This window comes from Nymphaea colorata, chromosome 10, assembly GCF_008831285.2.
Source record: "Nymphaea colorata isolate Beijing-Zhang1983 chromosome 10, ASM883128v2, whole genome shotgun sequence".
In the NCBI taxonomy this organism is placed as follows: Eukaryota; Viridiplantae; Streptophyta; class Magnoliopsida; order Nymphaeales; family Nymphaeaceae; genus Nymphaea; species Nymphaea colorata.
In genome coordinates, this window is record NC_045147.1 from 22,909,153 (window position 1) to 22,931,504 (window position 22,352).

The 22,352-nt window shown below is 39.7% G+C and overlaps 1 protein-coding gene across 1 annotated transcript; it reads left to right on the top strand.

Annotated features, from left to right (window-relative positions):
- The first annotated feature begins 5,979 nt into the window (after positions 1-5,979).
- LOC116262863 (transcription factor bHLH149-like) lies at positions 5,980-7,035 on the top strand. The gene has a single exon (XM_031642390.2). It carries the CDS (start codon positions 6,388-6,390, stop codon positions 6,934-6,936), a length of 549 nt encoding a protein of 182 aa, XP_031498250.1. The 5' UTR covers positions 5,980-6,387; the 3' UTR covers positions 6,937-7,035.
- Positions 7,036-22,352: the final 15,317 nt, after the last annotated feature.

Genomic DNA, 22,352 nt, shown 5'->3' on the forward strand with positions numbered 1-22,352 from the left:
ATGGGCCTGCAGCACAGGAACAATGAGGATGAGAAAAGATGAGTTACCACGTGACCTTCTGATTCATTGCTGCATTCTGGTTTTGGTATAGTAGAGATTGGTGGCTACGTTGGGGCAATTCGCTGAGGCGCGCGATAAAAGTTCGCATCGTGATAAAAGCAGGTATAACTCTCTCCATACCAGTTCTGGAACCCTCAACCCTGTACGGCTGTACCATTAGTTATGCTCGAAATCCTCGACTCAAGCTCGACTCGTCTGTTAAATCCGGAGTTCGACTAAAAAAAATTAACATATATAATTTCATATTCTTTAGTTCATAAACATATGAAGTTCATAATCTATGTTCTCAACGTACGCATGCAACAAATGTGTCCTCAAATTCCTATTCGTATTTGTGCAAAATGCTTGCTGAATTTGTACACATATATTTATAAGTAATTGGATCCTCTTTTTCTTTACCAAACTCGACTGATCAGGTCTATATTCACATTATCAAACCGGCTTAAGAAATCTCTTCAACTTCCTTGCTTAACGAAACTGACACTGTTGTACAGCTTAATCAGTACGTAGTAAGTTTGGCCTGTAAGATTATATCTTTCAACATCGTCTCACTTTTTCTATTTTACTGTTTGAAGTAAGGCAAAAATCAACATCAAAGTCAAGACATGTAGGCTGATAGTCCATATTTGTCATACCCTATCATTTATTTGCTGAAAAAAAAAAGTGTAATAAAGTCTCCCCTAAACCATGTCACAGACACTTTGCCTACACAAACAGATGTGGAATCACAAAACCCTAAATTTTCTAATGAATTTCAAGTTATATTGCTTCTGTCGTGTACGTATATATGTAATCTTGGACGACTTCAGCTTGAGGTGGGGGTGTCATCTCGTTAGGCTCGAGTAGACTCATACTTCTTCCAATGGTAATATAACCAACCTTGTTGGTTTAGTTGTTATCTCATTTGTCACTTTTCAAAGTGAGGTTCTTTTAAATTTTCTTGTTCTCTTATTTATTCTAAAACATTTTTTTAAATTAAGTTCAGCCGAGGCAAGCTCGAGCTCAAGCCCAAGCCTGTTAAAGCCTAGTCTTTCAAGACTTGAGTTCAGTTTGAGCTGGCCCAGTTGCGTTTGGTTCGTGAATGCCTTGATGGTAAGTGGGAAGAGTCGAATGTAAAGAATGGCGAGTTGAAGACCTAGATCAAATCTGAACCCTATCATTTTATTGTCTGATTTCTTTCATAGCATGTCTTACTCGTGGTCATGACTTGCCTTTAATTTGTTAAAAAAAAAAAAGCAAAACTAGTTGTAAACTACTATAGAGATTTATGGTTGGTCCATGTCAGCAATCTTGTGCTGACATGGCATCGAATGGTTTTTCTCAGTAAAGAGAAACATAAGGTGATAGATGTAGTTAGAGATGTCAATACATTGGATTTGGATTCAACTGATAATTTTGTGGTCGTACGCACCAAATATAATATGTTGGATTATTAATGGTATAACTTCTTAAAAGCTCTCTAATACAACTAACGTATCAACAGAAAGTCCTTACTTTTTCTTTTCTGTCCATTGTTGAACCCCTATAGGCTATATAGTAAAGAGGAAGAAAAAACGAGAGCCTAAAGGAGCTATAAAAGATGATGAGGGTACGAAAAAGTTTATAAAAAAGACCTTCAAAGTTCAAACTCTTTGTTTGGGTTGTTCTTACTATCCAAATGGGGTTTTGGATTTGATATGGCTGTGAATTTAAAAATGAGTTTGGATTTGATTTGGTTGTTAATTTAGGTCAAAGTTGATTGTGAACCTAAAATTTGGATTTGTATATGGTATAGGCTTTTGTATTTGAGACTTTGAACCCATATGTAAACATATGATAAGGTAAAGGGTGCATTTGATTTGAAACCGACGGTATACGTCCCTAGGTTCGGCCACGTTGTTTTAGTTTGTCATCTTCCCGACACTATAAGGATCTGAGCCATCGTTGAATGTATCCTTCGGACTAAGGATGGCAAAACCCTATTCTCAACACGTTCCAAAGAAATTTGGACTTATGATAGATTTCTACTGGTTCGGAGCATTGGTTTGGGTACATTTCATTATTTAGGAAGAGAAGAGCTTGTTCTAAAACGGCCCTAAAACGAAATGCTCATTCTTTCAAGAACAGCATTAGCTTGGTAATTGGTTAGCAATTCGAATAAACCATTTAAAGAGGTGTTCAGATAACGCCAAACACATATCTAAGAGCGTGAATGAGCATCGAGATTAGTTGGAAAAGCCTTACCTTGCTGCTAAACTCATGTTTCTGTCATGCGTCATGCAGACTGGCATGAACACACCATAAGTAGGCATTGCTTTTGTTGCCATCAGACGAATAAATAAGGCACTATTCGTACCCCACATGTGCGACATTGGAGCAGGAGGATGCACGCATTCAGTTACTGAGGCATCCTGGAAGGTGACAAACAACCATTTAATAAAGTTGGCACCGCTACGGGCCAGGCTTGTTCGGACCGAAAAATACTGTGGTGGATCTACCATGTCCGATGAAAGATATCGAGTGAACATAATTAAACACATAAAATTATGTCCGATGCAACATATCCGCAAGTGAACGTAACTAAACACACTGTCAATGTGCTTATGTATTTTTGTAGAATAAATGTCTGGTTATGCCAATGCCTAGCGTAACAGATACGCTCATTCCGATGCTTTAGCTTTTTTTTTTTTTTGGGGAAAAAAAAAGTTGTGGTCGCCCTCCAACCATGCAGGGAGCACTGCGTGTGGGGCCGTCCCCTTCATGGCATCGATATGGGCGTCGCGGATCGCTTTAAAGATTTTTTTTTTTTTGCCTGGTGGGATGGTTGGGCGAGGCATCACCTGCAGGTCGTCGGCGATCCATCACTGAGCCGTTTCGACGGTATTGAACAAAAATTTAAGGTAAACTTTTTTGTTGGGGGAAAGCCATCGCCACCTGCTTTCTTTTTTCAGCCGTCGCCGCCTCCGATGCTGTTGGAGATGGCCTGGTGGGGCATCGCCGGTGGTCTTGGTGGTCTTAGGCCACTGGCTATGTCTCGCCGGACTGTAGCTGGCAGCATCGTGGGGTGGCGACCCCTCCCCGATAAAGAAAGGCAAATATTTTTGAGGGGAAGGCAATCGGCTGCCCTTCGTGGTGCCGACAATGTCTCGTGGAGTGTCCTTCATGGTTATTGGCTTTGAAACTACGGCGTATTTGTCTTGGGCCACCGGCCGGACTGTACCCGTCAGCATCGTGGGGTGGTGACCGTCTCCCCCGCTGTAAAAAGGGGCAAATCCTTTTATGCAGGAGAAGCCGTCGGCTGATCTCCTCCTAGTGCCGGCAGCGTCCGCAGCGTCCTCAACGGTTATTAGCTCTTAAAATAAGTTTCATTTAGCGAGAAATGCTCAATTGTTCTACAATCTCCGCCTTAAAACAGGACGAGCAATGAATCCAGAGACTTTAAAAAGCATCAGCAGTAACATAGATCGTCATATTAGTAGATTAAACCATGCAGAAGCGACAGCATGCCGGACCAGAAGTACTAAAAATCTATCCATGTTTCATCGACTTTAGAGAAAATAATGGTTTAATTCTATAAAAAAATGTAATAACCGTCGTGGCCAACTTTGTCAGGCTGGGCTCAGAGTTTTTTCCATTTTCTCTGTTTTTTTTTTGGTTTTAGAGATTGATAAGTTCAAAATATTCCACATTTTAGGTAAATCGTCCTTCTATGTTCTTTCAGAAAGCCGAAAGGAAAACATCTATCCTCCCGTCCATGAGAGCAGGTCTTCCTAAAATTTTTACAAGTTCTTCCCCGACTCCGAGAGGTAAGGAGTGATCTCTCCAAAACCTTTCTACCATTGCTCAACTATTCTCACTTTCTCAGCTTACGTAAGGGGCTTCTATAAATTAGTGTTAAGAAAGAAACCCTCTCCGTCACATATATCAACAACCAAAAAGAAAAGAAGAAGAAAGCATACCAGAGCATAAAGATTTTCATGGTTTGGAAAGTCTAAAGTCTTCTTCCGTGACGTCTAAAGGCGCACCGAGTTTCTAGTTTCTACCATTCGAACAAGATAAACATAAGAGATGCTGGCTCTCGTTTAACAAGGAGTCCAAGGCAACACCATAAAAAGAGAAAATTACAATAAAATCTATAATCTACAACTTTTGTCTGCCCTGTAAAATTGTGACCCTGATCTCCACGCTTAAACGATTATTTTCTGAACGTTCTACTCATTACACAGTGGAAATCCTTAAATAGCTTCCCACGACCAATGGATTCAAAGCTAGAGAGAGCAGCTGGTTCCTGATTAGTCTTTTGAGAAAACATCGACTCAGAGAGGTTATTGAGGGTCGGCGCCTTCCTTATCACGAATTTCGAACACAGCTGCATCATCTAAATTGTCTCTCTTTTCACAGCAATTCCCCTGCATACGAAGTTCTGGCCCTGTTGTTTAAGAATTGTTTGAAGATCTCTCTCCCATGCTAGTTTTCTCTGTGACTCCCAGCTCATTAGTTTGTCTCTTGTACAGTGCTTTCTGAATCAATTTTGCTGTAATTTTCTCATAAGTAACAAGGTTAGGAGGCCTTTCCCCTGCCTGCAGTGTTGTTGCGGAACTAGGCAATCGAAGACTCTAACCAAGAACACATCTTTTGATAAAATTCGGGAACAACGGCAGCTGGTAAGATGATTGACTATAAAATTCACCAATCGTTTCACGTTTCACATGGTTCTAAGAATCGACGAGCACCAATGTCGAAGCCATCGAAGAGAAAAGATCTTGCTGCTAGAACCTAAGATAAAAAAGAAAAAGGAGGAGAGGTACGGGAGGGAGGGCCGGGGCCCTGCCTTCAAACGCCAGGTGGCCTGACGAGTACGCTCCCACATGTTCCTGTTTATCGAAAGAGACAACCTCACCTCACCGTCACCGGGGAGCGGTTGAAGCCACCGTTGCCCTTTCTTCCATCCGAAGGGTTGTTCCGGTCATTTCTTGGTAACGGGAAAATGAAGAGGAAGGAATTCACAACAATCCCGTCTTAATTCCACTTACGAAATATTTTTCTGTTATATTTTAATGGGGAATGGGGCCCGGACCAGCTACTTTCCAGCTCTTCCGCGGGCCCAGCCGCAGAAAAATCGTAAAGCATACGACGATCCGACTAGCAAGGGAGTCATTATATAAGGTCCTTGAATATGTATATTTATTTTATTGGATCACACACTTGGTCCTGATATGGATCTAGTTGTATGCAGGCTTTACAAGATTCAACTTCAAGATGGAAAGTAGACAGCCCAAGCTTTTCATTACCATGGGAGAGAAGAGAGAGAGAGAGAGAGAGAGAGAGAGAGAGAGAGAGTCAGTCGTTATGGTTTTTGAATAGATAAATATTTGTTTTGATGTAGCTTTCTGTATGTCACAAATTCGACCTTTCAAGATGAAAATTGACAACCCACAAGTTTCACTAGCATTTTGATAGATAGTTTATAATGTCACAAAAACATGATGGTAGAGTCAACTGCAAGCCTTTAATGCAAAAAAAAGCTGTTAAACATAGCACATGAAGCGTTGGCTTCTGGCATTATTTAATTATTTACACAGTAGAAGTGCATAACCATGTAACTTAAGCAACTATAGTCTTCTCTTTTTTCTAGCAGTTCTAAGGATATCTAGTATCAACAGGAAGAGGACAGGGAGAATGAGTGGTGTTTCCCACGTTTTTGCTGTACCGCAAAAGTAAAGAGCAGTTATTTATTTCATTTGATTTAATGCCATAAATAGGTATATATATATATATATATATATATATATATATATATATATATATATATAGAGAGAGAGAGAGAGAGAGAGAGAGAGAGAGAGAGAGAGAGAGATAAACCTGGGCGACGGAAAAATTATTCTCATTTAATGTGAATTTGAGAGAGACACGTGTATCTTAGTGATTCCTGTAGAACCTGTACATTGTGTCTGAGAGAGAGAGATGGAGAGGAAGAGAGAGAGAGAGGAGTCGGTCTATATTATCCTGCTCATTGGAGGTTCTTCAAGCGTATTTCATTGTCGTCTTTCCTCTTCCCTCCCTTGGAGAGAAAGGAAACGCTCAAAGGTGCTTTTTCTTTTCCTTCCTCCGTCCGATTCAGAGATCGCGTGTTTCTTCTATAACCCAATGAGGTTCTTCCTCCGCTCCTTCTCCTTCCCTTCGCCTTCCCACCGGACTTCCTCTCCTCCGTGTTCTCTTTCATGACTCCCGTTTGGATGTGGGGATTTTCCTTTTTCCTATCTGATCCTGTTTTAGAACCTCAAAATCTCCAGATTTTATAAATGCAATAGGATTCCTATTTCTCCGTCTGCTTCTTCTGCCCCAGAAATGGACTCCGTCGCACAGAAACTGCAGACTAAGTGGAAAACTGGATCTCAGCATCGGAATTACGCTTGCAAATTGGTGAAGGCGCTCCGCCATATCCGGAGGAGTGCCTCCGCTGCGCCGCCATATCGAGCTTTCCGGGAAACCGCCGACCGGACGCTTGCCATTGCTGCGAAGGGCCGGACGCGGTGGAGCCGAGCTATCCTGCGCCGAGCCGCCAACCTCAACATCACAAGGAAAGCGAGAATGAATCACGCCCGAGCCCGCTCGAGTTGGAGCCATAAGATGATCGGCCTCCGTCGAGCCGACACCAAGAAGCCGATGCTCCACCGGCGTCTTCAGACACTCGGACGGCTCGTGCCCGGCTGTCGGAAATTGCCACTTCCGGCGATCTTGGACGAAGCGAGCGACTACATTGCAGCTCTTGAGATGCAGGTGAAGGCCATGAGAGCCATCGCTGGGCTTCTTTCAACGGCAGCAGTAGCTGAGGTAGATCACCCCGAGCCCGTCTCAGGGCCACTGAGATTTAATGGCGAAGGTCTCAGTCCCTGATCATTCCTTTTCTCCTTTCAATTTGTGTACTTCTAAATTTCTTGTACAAATCTTGTTGGAAAATTGAATTACCATGAAAAGCTTTTCGTTGGGCCTTCACATTAGATTTTAATGGTCTAATCCCTGCGCTGGTCTTTCTTTCCTCTGCTTCTCCTTTCCCTAGTTCTCTCGTGTATATTACTCTGAAAGGAAACTGAAGTGACAAATCTATCTCTCGATGATGATTCAGAATTGGTCTCCTCAATTAATGTTGGATCCGGTCTACCCTATCATATGATGGGCAGTCCTTGGAATAATTTCCTGGTGTCCCATTATGATAAATAAGGAGAATAATTTTTAATTAAGAATAACAAAGGAAAACTACGAAACGGGGGATACTCTTGCATAGCTCATTTCTATTTCTCCTTGCCTTTGGTGTCTAAGGTTACTTTAAAATCCGGTGTTGCTTGGTCTTTTGCTTTAGTTCAGTTACAAATGGTCTCTTTTTTTCTTGGCCCACATTGGATCCAAAACTTGCTCTCTCTGGGTTATAAGAGCCAGGTCGGCAAGTCACACCATTTGGAAAATCCGCAATTTTTAACTTAATCCAAGTCTCAAGTGAGTAAATTTGGAGTTTATTTGGGTGGAGATGGGCCAAGTCTTTGAGAAAGATCCAAACTGTGCACATCAAATTGCTGCTACCCTTGTAATTAGTGTCTGCAATTTGTGAAATCACGTGTTTTGGTTCGAGCATTTGGGTATTATTCATATTCAACATTGTCCGGTCCTTCCTCATAAATGGACGAAGGCACTGATCCTGAAGAATTAATTGCTGTTTTCTTTCTTTTTCTTAGAGAACCGAGAAACCACTCTTCAACATGGACCATGGTGTGGCATCCCCAGGAGTCTAAGGCTTCGAGATTTATGTATCTCGAACCTTGGAAACTTTCAGTTGTACCAACATACCAAGCAAAGAGATGAAGCTCATAGCCATTCTGCGAGCAATTAAGCATGAACCTGATGAGCCCGACTATAGTTTCAAAATTTTAACGAACTTTTTATATACATACATTAAACTGAAACTTTTAAACTTTATATACTATTATGTTTCCTTTTATCAAAGAAATAAATAATTTTTTTAAAAAAATAAGAAAAGTTTTAAAAGTAAATAGTGACATGTACTACTCTAGCATGGCCAATGAATCGAATTGGTTTGGCGCCGATTATTGCTGTATTCAGGCTGAATTTTGTAGTACAAATGGTTTCATATAAATGGGGACAGATCAATGTAGCTCCATATCCATAGGAACTAAACATCATTTAAATAGAACCTAGTTTCTCATGATTCAAAAAGAAGTATTCAGTTGAGCGCGTAGTACTACTACTGATGCTTTGTGTGTGTGTGTGATCCTGATCCCTTCACCAGAAACTCTTCCAATTTTTCACCTGCACATTTTCACTATCACCACATTCCTTCAGATGATTACAAACTAAGAACTATTCCAGGTGTACTTGCATCTCTCTTTTTTTGGCCAACACAGTCAAAAAAGTAAAAAGAATGATGAGCGTATAACAGTAAAGCGTTAGCTTTATTCCCACTTGTGGTGCAAAAACCTTTGCCCTTTACATCATTGGAGCCCTCCTCCTCCCCATGTGCAGATAAACAGTTAAAAAGCAGAAAGACAAAAAAAGAAGAACCTCACCATAGGTTGAGGGAGAAACTGCGCTAGAAATGGAAGGCATGAGCCACATAAACCAGCACCAAGACCAAGGGACTTGGCCCATCAATCCTTGGTGATGCCTTGTTCTTATCATCATTTCACGCATCTAATTCGTTGCCACCGCTCGCTACATTCCAAAACTACAAAAAAAAAATGGAACTATTTTAGATATGTATGGAGATAGAGAGCTTTATAAATAATTGCTGTGTGACATATATTATTTATCTATGTATAGTGGTCAGGTACGATTGATGGTACACAATCTTTGTTTGCGTCGATTTAGACATCAAATAATCGATCCCACAGTAGAAATAATGGTTCCAGTTTCACGCGACACACACAACAAAAATTCTAAATATTACTGTAACCTGAAAACTTGCTGGCTTTCTGAACTATATATATCTATGAGAAACAACGACAGGTACGTTTTGTAACATGCTTGTTTGTGTTGGAGCCATTGCTTATGAATTAACGCTTTTAATTGCTTGGGCAAGCTTTTACAAGGCTTACAAAATTCAGATATCATGTTTAAGCATCGAAATCACAGGAGAGATTTTGTTTCATGCCATCCTCGTGTCTGACTCTTCTTAGAAGCATATTTTCTGGAGCCGTTTCCTCATGATCTTCAACAACAATCTTAAGAATGTAATCTCTACATCTAAACGTTTTAATGAAAAATTATATTTTACATCTCAAACCAGATTTCGTATGCAAACTATAATGCATGTATAACAATGAAAAATAAGAATAAAAATGTAAAAGGACAGAACATGTATATTGAAAATTAGCATACTTGCATTTCTCAAGCTTGACTGCCTTTCTAATTTTCTTATAAAACGTTAAAAAAAGTGAATTTTATGTTACCTTGATAGAGAAATTGTATCTATGAGTGGAAGGAAAATGTACCCATGTATAACATGTTTCATACATGAAAGAAAATTATAGATACTAACAACTATATAGCAGTCCTAGCAATCCTCTGTATATATGTATATATACGTCTCTCTCCGGCCCATTCGGGGCCTTATCGAAAAACCAGACGCCGGGGTCGTCAGACAATTCTTAGTCAAGATCTACGGTCCTGTTATCAGTACAAACGAAAAGGGAGGAGAGCCGCGAGGGAAAAAGACGAGCCCCATTTGGGGAGGGCGCCATTAACCCCGACGAGAAAGGCACGTCGACGGAGAAGACGACGCAGCGAAGGCGACGAGGTGGTTCGTTTGTCCACTTTCCGGCGCTATCGAGAGAGAGAGAGAGAGAGAGAGAGAGAGAGAGAGAGAGAGAGAGAGAGTCATATGTGACAGTGGCTGGTCGTGGAGTTGGGAAGAAGAAAGGGGCTGAGAGAGACGACGTTTTTGTCCTCAGCCTCCATCATGATTGCACATGGCCTTCCTCCTCCTTCCCTCCCTTTCTCCACTCCTCTTTGGCAGTAAGGCGTCCACTCATCTTCCCAAAACTCCTTTCATCTCCCACCCCATCATCTTCACGTCGCTCTTCCTTTTTCTCTCTTTTTTTTTTTTAACTCCAGTCACATGGGCACATGGCAGCACTTCAACGGACCCCCCTCCCCATCGACAACTTGGCCGATAACATAACCGATGACTTACGATACAAAGCGACATGCATTCATTCCAAATGTGACAAAAGGTGCCTCTTTCAAAACGGAAGATGTCATGATATGCCTAGAAATTTCTCAAATTAAGGAAGTCAAAGAATATAGTTTTACACTCTGACCTTGGGTTGGGTCCTATACTAGCATGAATGTATGGAGGTTAAAAATTTAAATTTCCATCATACTCAAGTGTTAGTGTGTCAGTTTTGTTTCCAATTAAAAGCTTGTAGAATGATTCTGAATTCGTCTTGAAGATGGTTGGCTATGTGAATGTTTCATGAATGTATTCTCATAATTAAGGCAAACTCATGAAAAGTTTTTACTGCGAAACAAGGGTAGATTTTAAATAAGAGAAAAAGGTTATTTGGCAAGTAGGGGGCATGTGCCCCTACCAATCTCGCAGCATACACATAGGAGCTAAAAGTTTGGTGAGGCTAATCATGTGATGGTGGTTAAAGTACCTCGACAGCGAAGTCTACTCTAGAGCCTCCCAAGTTTAAGAAGCTGGGAATCATAGCCAGCCACCTCGCTTCACAGAAGCATCCTTGTAGCCTTTTTTTCGGCGCACCCCTTCATGCGATGTGTTTGATAGCAATGTTCTTAGTTCCAAGGCTGATATGGACAAATAAAACACCAAATTTTACCACTACAGAAAATGAGGTTTTGAGATCTTTAGTACATGACAAAAATTTTAGATCTGAGTTTGGAAAGAGGGGATCCAGCCTCAATTTTTTTGATATGAGATCTGAGATAAATGACGTCAAATTCTTGGATCTGTATGGAAAGGGAATCCGTACCATGATCTGCATCTATGCCTCTCTGATATTCGGGAAAGCTTCTCTTTGGTGGAAAGATTGTATTAAAGCTCCTTGAGGCCGTCAAACACAATTTCACTAGGCAGACGTACAACTTTTAGTGTAAAAAACATGAGAGAAATTGGTAGACAAAGGAGAGTTTATCCAAAGTATCAAACAGCTGCCAAACATATGTGAGAGTGTGTGTGTGTGTGAGAGAGAGAGAGAGAGAGCATGAATCCCTGGATTTTTTATCTTAAGTTCATTAATTTGATAAACCCTAGATTTTACCATGAATCTTTTGCCATGTAAGGTCCACATCAGATCCATGGATTTGAAATCTTAAACAATCAAATGCCTCCTACAGGACCACAAAGTGCATTCAGGATTTTCTTGTTTTACTAAAAACATGAGAAGTTGGTATTTTTTGTTTATTAGCTTATAGAATTTTTGTTACATACGTAGAATTTGAAAAACTCTATCTATCTTGCTAAAATGTTGAATTTCAGACCATTTGGTCTCGCAAGGGTTCAAGATTCAAGGTGTTTCTCTTAGCCGGCATTCACGCCAGAAAATTTACGTGAAGAGGTCACTGTTGTTTCACTTAAAGCTTAAGTGCCAGAAAAGAAAAATCAGAGTGTAGTTTTCATTTTCCTGTGGCCCTAATGGTTCTATCCGTGCTCTTTCATAAACTATATATATATTTTTTATCAGCCAGCTCTGAGATGTTGCTAAATGCCTAAATATTTAAAACTCATCACTAAAAACAGTATAATCCTCTGTGACTAAGAACTTTCGGCGACCAGCTTTAAATATTTAGTTATCTTGCAACATCTGACAGCCTCATGATTTCAATTCCTCAATGTTTAATTATTGCATAAGTCATTGTCGATACATATGCTCTTATTCTGATTCTTCTAGTTACATTCTGGCAAACACAGGACAAATGTTGAAAAAATCGCGTCTAGGTATACTTTGAAATGTGTCACTGGAAGCAAGGAACCAAATTTAACCTCAACTATAGAACGGTGCAGTTCTTTTTTTGGTTTGGGTGGACAATAAGCCGCACTCGGGCCGAGTGACATTGTTAGCTACACTGTTGGCAAAGTTGCCCACACCATTGTTTCTTTATTTTTATATTAATATTTTCAAATATTTGTTCGGATATATATATATATTGCTTATTTAAATATAGAAATTTATGAATGAGTGTCCCTCCAAAAATTTTTTCTTGCTCCACTTCTGGAGGTCTGAATCATCTTAAGATCCTTGGGTCTTATACTCAAAAGTGTCTGAGCTACGCGAATTTCTACTTCGATAAGGAGGGAGGTTAGAAGAAAGTACTTGCAATTTTCTCATGGTTGAACTTCAAAAACATGAGATCTTGAAGGCGGTGAGAAAGAAGATCAGATTTTGAACATATATGTCCATCGTCCCTTTCCAATAATAAATGGTCGCCACTACGAACGTTAATGATGTGCTTTTTGGGCTTTCCATTGGAGATATACGAGACCAAGTGACAAGAAGGATCTTCCTTTATACACGAAGTGATTTGACATATAACCTGACTATGCGCTTTGCTTGATGGCCTTTTTAAAAGGAAAGCAAGTGCTCAATGCAGCCCTGTTCCTTGAAAAAGATAGCATTTTATACTTACATGCTTTGAGGGGGGGGATCAATGAAGCATATGGTTCAGCATGGACGTTTTTTACAGTCCTTTATTTTCGTTTTTTGGGGTGCAATAATGAAGGGTCATGGTTCGATTCCTGTAGGCACCACCTGAGCTTAGCTATGAACTCATTTTGTTTTTTCTGAGTAACATAACATATCAAGTGTGACTATTTGAAGGCTTCTTCTCTGGTTCCAAGCCACTTGTACAAGATGACACACATCCATTGAGTTTGCTTTTAGGCTTTAATTTGACACCAGACCAGCCAGACTCTTGAGCACAAGAAGTCTCCTCAAGTCTCGGGCTTTTATTGCCTTTGAAAAAGAAAAACTGGTTTGAGACGCTAGGTCTTCAAATGACGTCAAGTCCTTCACTTTCGGTGGTACGAAGCGGCCCACCGCAGTTAATTTTCAAGCCCATGGGCCCTCAACGAGCCCTGCTGCAAACAAAGATAAAGTAGGAGATGAAATTTTATTAATCTCAAAAGGGCTTTTAAGAATTTTTTGGCTTTCCATTTATGATTATATATATGCATATAATTTTTCTTTTTTGTGTGTTACGTACTTAATTTCTTCGTTTTCTGCTCAGTTGCTATAAATCTTGTTCTCAAAAAGCTAGCTTTTGGAAAATCTCTCGTCCATAAATATTTTTTCAGAAGACAAATGATCTGCAAAAATGTGCGCAATATGCTAGGTTTAGGTCAAAACTTGTCTGTTTTTACCCACCCTTTATAGTCTTTTAGATCAAATCTTAGATATTATCTATGCAATTATTTAGCGAGAAATTTTGTCTCATGGAAAGGTTGTGAATAATTGGTCTCACATCCAATATTAAAAGAAAAAGAGAAACATTTGTGTGTATGTTTTTATGCCTCAATGGGCAGTAGGTTAGGTTAGGGGCATATGAAAAAGCATGACTATAATTTGATTCCTATAAGTACTATGTCTTTGTGTTTTAATGTATAAGAGTGCGATACCTAAGTTGAAGGGTACACCACTACCATCACTGACATCAATGCAACCTAAGACCTTAAAGACAGGGAATGAAAGGACATTCAGACCTCTTTTTCAAGCAATTAGTCGTTAATCTCTCGCTCACCTAGAAATTGTATGTTTTTTGTATTGCACAATTATAATACAATTCTTTACCTAAAATTTGAACTTTTGTATTGATACTTGAAAATTTTGTTTAATATTGGCTTCTTGTGATTTTATTTTTCAAATACATGCACATTCTTTATTCAATTTAAACTTCATTTTCAAAACTCCGGCAGAATGGTGGAGCTCCTTTGGCCTGCATTCTTTCTTGCAAAAAAATTAAATCCAAAAGCAATATCTACATATGTGTGTTGTACATTCTCCCTCTGGTCAGGGCCCCCCCTTGGCTCCGTCCCTGGTGTGTGTTGTACATTCTTCAATATATTGTCAATAGTAACCAGCTTGAATATGTGATCCGCTAAGCTGTACAACTCAATGTGAGAGCGAGTTCATCTTGTCTTCAAGATTGGGGCAAATTCATAATAAAACATTATGTTCTAATGTTCCTTAAATCCACCTTAATATGTGTGATAGATTTATAAAACACAGTTTGAGGGTTCATGTTGCCAAGTGCCTCCCAATCAAGCTTTCATGACTGAATAAAGCTAAATTTGGATGACTTTATTTGAATATGTCTATAAGAGTTTATTAGTGATAAATTATTTACTAGGACCGAAGTTCCATAAATTTGACATTGGGTTTGGAGATGAACATATTATGTTTTTGGAATATATATCGATGACACATAGTTTAAAAGTATCATGTCATTGTTTCAAAACATATAGTATAATTATGCCGCCTTTTTAATTTTTTTAGCCTTTCCTCAGGTAAAACATTTGCTGTGATGTATCATTGACGTAGTTAAAGAAGAAAACAACTCTGAGAAGAGATGGTCATTCGCCGGTGCAACGTAACATGATCAGCAACCAGCGTTCACACACTCGTTTGCGTCTAAATATACATGTCGACTGGGCTCTAGTTCGGTTATATATATATATATATATATATATATATGAAGGTCTTTTATCTCACATTCATTCAATCACTCAATCACAACTGTTCGATGCAATGCATTAACTCAAAAATTTTAAAAAAGAAAACAGAAATGACCAGCATCACAACCGAAATCCAAATCCAGCTCTCTCGCTAACCTTGTTCTCTGGATCTAAAAAATGCAGCTAAATCGTATCGTCTTGACTGCGTATTAATTGATAACCAACTTGAATGTAAATCTGTTTAGTCAGATCCATGAAAATATTAAGATCCGGAAGACTAATAATCAGATTTAGATTGGGTATCCAACTTCTGTAACAATGACTCGTCCCAATTACACTTAACTGCGAGTTGTGGATTCATGTTTAGAAATGAAACTGGGGATCCTAACGAAGTCCGGCGGCCGTAGGGGACCTGCGCCGTCTGTGGTGGACAAAAGCAAGCGGTCGATCTACTCCTGTAGGGAAGGGCTTTTCTGAATGTCGTCTTCCAACTATTCATTGAAGGACGGCTGTTGGACAGATCCATGGACCAAGTGTCGCCATTCTGTAACAAACACCCGATGCGATGATGGAGTTTTTGGGTGTGTAGCCTGCACGTGCAGGAAGGGATAACGATCTTTGCAACTTTGTCTTGGTTGATTGCTACAACGCCATTTACTTCGGTGGCCCCTTTGGTGTAACAGCATCGTCCATGTGCGTCTGCCTGAGTTCATGAGGTAGCAAGCTGCCATCTTTTACACGCCGGGATGAGATGCTGCCACCTGCTAGCCATCTTCTCCGGCGAAGGATGATGGACAAAAGAAAAGCACGATGGAGGTGGCGGTGATGATGGTGACGGAAGCGAAAACGATGGGCGGAGATGTAACCATGCTCGCTCATCATGATGGATGGATGATTGTTTACTCGATCGATCGCCAGTTTCTCAGATTAAAAAATGGATCAATCTTCTCTTTCCTTCATTTCAGGGTTTTGCTTCTATGTGGTTTTATGGTATATTTTCAACTCGAACTTGATTATCAGACATTAAATATCACTTTGATCATTATTTGCAGTTTAAAAAAATCACACAATAAATAAAGCTGAATGTGCTCAACACTCCACCAGACCAAGTAGTAGCGTCGCCCGGACCATAATCTATGCAGAATTGCCAAGTACGTGGTTTTTGTCTTTTTATTAAGAGTCGTGTTACATTTTTTTTTTTTTTTATCTTATCTAATTATTTACAGGGACCAGTCCACCACTTACATGGCGTGTTCTCTAGGGACAGAGCTACGTGCTCTTGCCGGGGCATGGGTCCTCTCTTATTTGCAACAAATTTCACTCAAGGTACTTTTGATTCCCTTCCAATCTCAAGGTCTCAAATCAAAGCTGCATGTGCTGCAAGCTCAAGCATGGATCACCTCAAACCCTCTGAGTTGAGATCCACATTGACAGGGTTGGAGGCAAGTGTGGGCAGTTGCACACACAGATTCACAAAACTTGGTCATTTCCATATTGATACCTTAGAATCATTTTCTTCATTTGTATATTTCCATCCCTTAAAATTCAGTACTTGGGTACTAATCTAAAACTCCGAGTACCACTGTCCCTCAGCTAAAAATATCTAGCTATCACCATTGATCTCAGCCCAAAGGCAGCCTAAATGTGTATAGAATCATCTTTTTTGCTTCATAGACTATACACAAATGTGCTTTCTGCCTGGGTAAAATTTTGATAGGCTTTGTGACGGTTAATGGTTAATAAAGAGAAACTAAAAGAGTTTAACTTGACTTAGTATCAAAATTTTTTATTGTAAACCATTGTTAATGCCATGGATTTTGTTGTCTGCACACAACATGCATACGCCATGAGACTGCTTTTGACCCCGAGCATGTACTAGGGCCTAACACATAACCCGGCAGGTGGCTTCTTTCACTTGTTGTCTGCTTCGCCAATCCAGGGATGACGTGGCACGTTTTCTCAGCATGCACCATACAATCATGAGATGCATGTGGCAACGTCACGATGCACATGACGGGGTGTGGACATCTCAAGCAGGTGGGCCCCACCTTTCACCTGCCACCGTGGCATGAATATGGAGAGTGAGTGAGCAACATGTGAGCCATAAACAAGCCAAGAAAAGCCGAAAGTGGAGCCCACCCCCTCTCATGATGATGATGATGATGATGGCCACCGGTCACCACCCCACATGGGCAGCATGGACCCACCGAGCACAAATGGATCGATACCAACGACTCTACCCGGATAATGTTTGGATTCATAAAGACAAAACCCTATGAACATGCTCGCTTTGACTGTTGGCACCATCAAATCGGGCCGAAAATATTAGATCAAGACGTTTATTTAAGGGCAAATATTAGATCAAATTTGACCCTGTGTTTGAACAGGGTCTTGTTGTGCAAGTCCAAATCATGTTCGGGCTAGGATATACAACGGTCCCACCTTTTAGATATATATGCATGAGAAATTATGTATGATTCAATTGGGATATTCCACCGAATTCGGTCCATTAATTGGCAGCCAAATAAAACGTTAGCTCTTGAAATGCATGTTTGTAAGCCACATGTTTTAAGAATATCATATTCTAGTTTTAAAAAAATGCGGCGTGATTGTGTTTTGTTCTTATATTTAAGAACGACTTTCATAACTATCCCATATGTTTTAGAGCAAGAACATAATGTTGTTAGAACATGTATTTATCGTTAAAGCTCGGCTCGCGAACGAGTTTGAGCCGAGTCATTTATTTAATGAGTCGAGCTCGAGTTGATGAGTCGATTCGTTTAAATAATCGAGTTGAGTTCGATCTCAACATGTTACTGCCGAGTCGAGCTCGAACCTCAATCGAGTTTCTCAAGCCTTAATTAAGTCGATATATTCAAACGAGTTTATGATTTTGTCGAGCCTTAACCGAGTCGAGCTCGAGCTCAATACATAACGATGAATATCAATTCTATTCAAACGAGTTTGTCGAGCCTCAATCGAGTCGAACTCGAGCTCAACACGTAAAGATGAATATTAATTCTATTCAAATGAGTTTGTCAAGCCTTAATCGAGTCGAGCTCGAGCTCAACACGTAAAGATGAATATCAATTCTATTCAAACGAGTTTGTCGAGCCTTAATCGAGTCGAGCTCGAGTTGCTTCCATAGAGCTATTCTTGAGCTCGAGCTGAGTGGAGCTCGAGGTTTCATTAGTCGAGCCGAGCTCGAGCTCGACTCGGCTCGTGTTCACCCCTACATGTATTACGAGAACTTGTGTGTCGAGAAATTGTTCTCGTTGTGAAATGCCTTTTGTGTGGAACCATTCTGGATGTGGGTTCAATTTTCCTGCCTGTGGAGCATCTGTATATTTATGTCTTAAGATGGGCATGCTGCTATTAGCGAAAGTAGTAATTGCATTGAAATTTTTCTCGAGGTTTAGGATGCTCAAATTTGAAACATTCTTTCCTGCTTACCCTTTTATAGTAACAACTCATGCCACAGCCAAGGGTGAATCTGTGTTGATATACCCCGAACTTTTGGAGTAACTCTCTCAGATTCTGTCGTGTTTGGGAAATTATTGGGATAAAATGTCACCGTCCAGATGTCGTTTCAAGAATGTCCAGGAAGCTAAATGAGAAGGGAGGAAAAGAACAAGACGGGCTATTAATGGGTGTGCCGCAGTGGGGCTGAATAGGTACTAATTAGGATTCAAACAGGTTGGATCTGGGACAGCGAAATGCGCTTGGAGTTTAGGTAGGGGTTGGATCCTGTGCAGCTCAAAATGACAAAAAACTTATATAAACTCAAGTCCCACTCATTTGAAACCCCAATGGCTAACCAAGACAAAGTTTCCCCTTCCGTTATGTCTCCATCTTGTAGGGCCATCACTCCTTCAATCTGCCACCTGTGGAAAATATGTCTCCAATATTTATGTTCACCCCCAAAATGAGTGATCAAAGGATTGTCTCGTAAAAGAAAAACCAGTTTCACCCTCAAAACTCAGAAAGTTATCCACGGGAACTTACACCCTTTGCCAGTACATGAAAAAGAAAATGAGAAACGATATTATAAAAAATGTTTGTCTCCATATCTACGGATATTCAGTTCAAGCTGAGTTGGGTCAGCTCGAATCTCCATAACCACAACTTGACCTCGGCTCAAGCTCGAGCCAAGTTTTCGGAAAAAATACATATATTTTTTTGAAAAAAATCAATAGGTGGGAAGGGAATTTGAATTTTGAACCTACTCTACTCTTCCATACGCATAAGGAAGGACAGCTGCTTGTTCGATACTACTGTCAATATGTGTGTGCTAGCTTGTTTGAAGATTCAAGTGGTTTAGAAGGTCTTTTGTCTTATGCAGGCACTAGAAAAGGAGTAAAGGGGATCCTTGATCCAGAACACAATGTAGCTTGACGGTCCTACCCACCAAATTTATATGCCACCCAAATTGCCAAATTTATATGTAAGAATATCTTACAGGGAGATGACAATGGACGTTTGATTTCTGTTCTGGGAACAGCAAGGACAGGACTGTAAGATCATTTGGTGGGCCGGCATATGTATATGAGAAATTTCAGACATTATGACTGTCTTAAAATAAATATCCGCTTAACTGATTGCATTTTGAGATATAACGTCATTTTAGATGGTATGGGGTAATTTTAAAATGTATAGATACCAGTACGCAATTACGGACTCTTTGATGGGCGGAATTTGTAATTGTCCTCATTATAAAATGGTAGTGGTCATTGGGGTCGTGCAATGGTTGCCTGAAACATTGGTTTCTAGGGTCTTCCTCTTCCCCATCTGAGAGAGACCTCAAGCGCGCCGCAAAGACCCTGAAAGATCCTACCGTGATCTACCGTCCAGTTTCTTCAGATGGATTCAGGTACGCTTCCGCTTTAAGTTTAAGGTTTTATTTAATTCAATGATTTAGCATGAGCATGATCTTGTTTTGTTTAGGGCATATACATTTGGTTTTGTGTATGCATGAGGGAAGAAATCCCAACAAGAACATGACCAGTCCGAAACTCACATTCGTATCAATTATACGAGCTTCAATACTATACGGCATTCTTATCCAATAAAGAAAAACAAGATCGGGTAGGTACCAATAAAACAGAAAACCATTCATTATCCAAATTAATGACAGATCGGAACACCCTTTATCCCTATGACACCTGGAGTACATACCTTTTGTTGCCGTCCTCTTAGGTATAATAAAGAAAGAATGCGGCTGCTCATGACAAGTTTCCGTGTATAAAGTCCTCCACGGCCCAGAACCTCCCTCAAGAGACGCATAATATATTGAAAGCAGAAGAATAATCCAGGTGTGTGGCCGAGAAGAGAGGGTGAGTTGGTAGGTCTAATATGGGATCATGTGGGTGCATGTGCACTAAAGCACCAAAGACGATCAGTTTATGGACATCAAGGGATTGGTTCATGTATGGTAGGTGTCCCTTAATTGATGCCCCAATGTAATTTATTGAGACTTATTATATCACCCTCCCCTTATATATAAATCCCTCATAGACAGGCCATTGTTGTAGTACCGTGTACCATCGTCTCATTCTTTTCCCTTCCCTAAGCTTGAAGAAATACATGTTTGATCGGGAGAGAAGCTGCAGAGGTGCAAGTCGTGAGAAGGCTGATGAAGAGGAGGAACGGAGGCCATAGGTGCACTGATATTGGAAGTAGAAGACCCAAGTGCTTCATGCACAGGAATGTTCGTCTGGCAGCTTCTAGAAGGCAGACGAGGGAGTTGGAACGAAGAGTGAAGGCACTGCAGAGTCTCGTTCCCCATGGAGAACATGGAAGCTTGGTTGATCTTTTCAGTGAGACCGTGGATTACGTTCGGGGTTTGCAGATGACCATCGAGCTCATGAAGATTATCTTATTGAGAATGGAGAAGGGGAACGACTCACGTGATTGAGTTTGGAGAGTGCATAACCTTTGATTTCATTCTCTATCTTTCCCTCTCTCTCTCTTTTTTTTTTCTCTTCTTTCAATTGTGATGAAATATTTTGTTCATCTACGCTGTCACAGTGAAATATTGCTTCGTATTCTCTCTTTTTCATATTGTCGATCATTTTTCTCGTAGATAACTTAATGGCAGCTATTGCTTTATGGTTTCTTAATCGATTTGTTTCCGTTTCAAACCTTAAGGACGCTTTGTTTTCTTGCTTTTCTTTTTTAGTTAGCAGGTGAAACTTGGTTCTATACTGGTCGTCGGCTGCATACAGTTTATCAATAAGATGATCAAGATTTTGGTCACAAGATGGCATAACGTGTATGTATTTTCATTCTAGGTGGTGATTGCTGGGGATGCAAACAGATCTCGGTTGAATATAAGGCAGTCGGTTACGATGGAAGTCAGATCAGAAATCGAATCTTAATAATAATAAATATGACAAAATGAACGTATTGGGTACAACCCCACTTGCATTCTAGTTAGCACAATTCAGCTTTTATAACGTGCATCATATTAGTCAGCAAACCATTGAGAGCTATACCTATACAGACACAAATGATCGTATAAATGTGATCAAGTGTAGTTTTTTATGTGTTTGCACGACATGGCAAAAGCCAGGTCTTCACTCTCTAAAACTTTTTTTTTTTTTTTTTTGGTTTGGATGACAAAAGAATGGGTTTTTGATATGTTTTTTACAAACCATATGGGACCTTCATTAATATTATTGTTATATTATTATTTACAAAGAAGATAAATGAAAACGAGCTGAAAAGCGCCATAGTGATGCTTTATCAGACACTATACGATGAGTTCAGAAACGTAAACCAGAAAAATCACAAGTTGCATGAAACATGACGAGCAACTAGGGATATGTCAACGGATCGAATATATCCTTAATCATGTCCATTTTTTCGGATATTCACATATTCAGTATATTCGAATCCGAAATCCGATTTGACAATCTGAATTCGATTCGAATCTGATTTTTATATTTATATCCAAATTGGAATCAAAATTTTGAATCAGATTTTGCCCATTTTTTAAATTTAATAGCATTAGATACATGATATTTGCCTAAAAATGAATCCGATCCCAATCAATATCCAAATCCGATAAGATATTTATGTATATTCGGATCCAAATCCAATCGGATGCTATTGATGAAATCCAAATCCGATCTAATTTCTCAATCGATATTAATTTTTTTTTCATATTCGATTTTTTTGGATTAGTTCAATTGGATATTGGATTCAAATTGGATATACTGACTGAACCAACATCCAAATAACACATTTTGATTGAGCATTCAACAAGGTTGATGAACCAGGAAAAATGCGACTCGTTAAAATGGTTGGGTTGCGCCGCCCGACGGTTTTAGCTGATGACTTTTATTTTTATGGGTTTTAACTCTGATTAATTTTTTTTGCCAAAAGTACACTTAGAATTTTATAGAAATTGAGGATATATACAAGGCATATATAAAAACCATCTCAAACATTCAGATAGTGAAAAAAAAGAATCACGTATGTGAATTAATTTAATAAGAAAGAAATTAAAAATTAATGTCTTAAAATGCATTAAACTTTATGACATAAACAATCATTAAACTTTATGGAATAAACTACCATGATACGTTGAGAAGAACGTCGTAACATA

Coding starts and splice junctions, on each gene's coding strand:
- LOC116262863 (XM_031642390.2), top strand. CDS start 6,388: ATGGACTCCGTCGCACAGAAACTGCAGACTAAGTGGAAAACTGGATCT.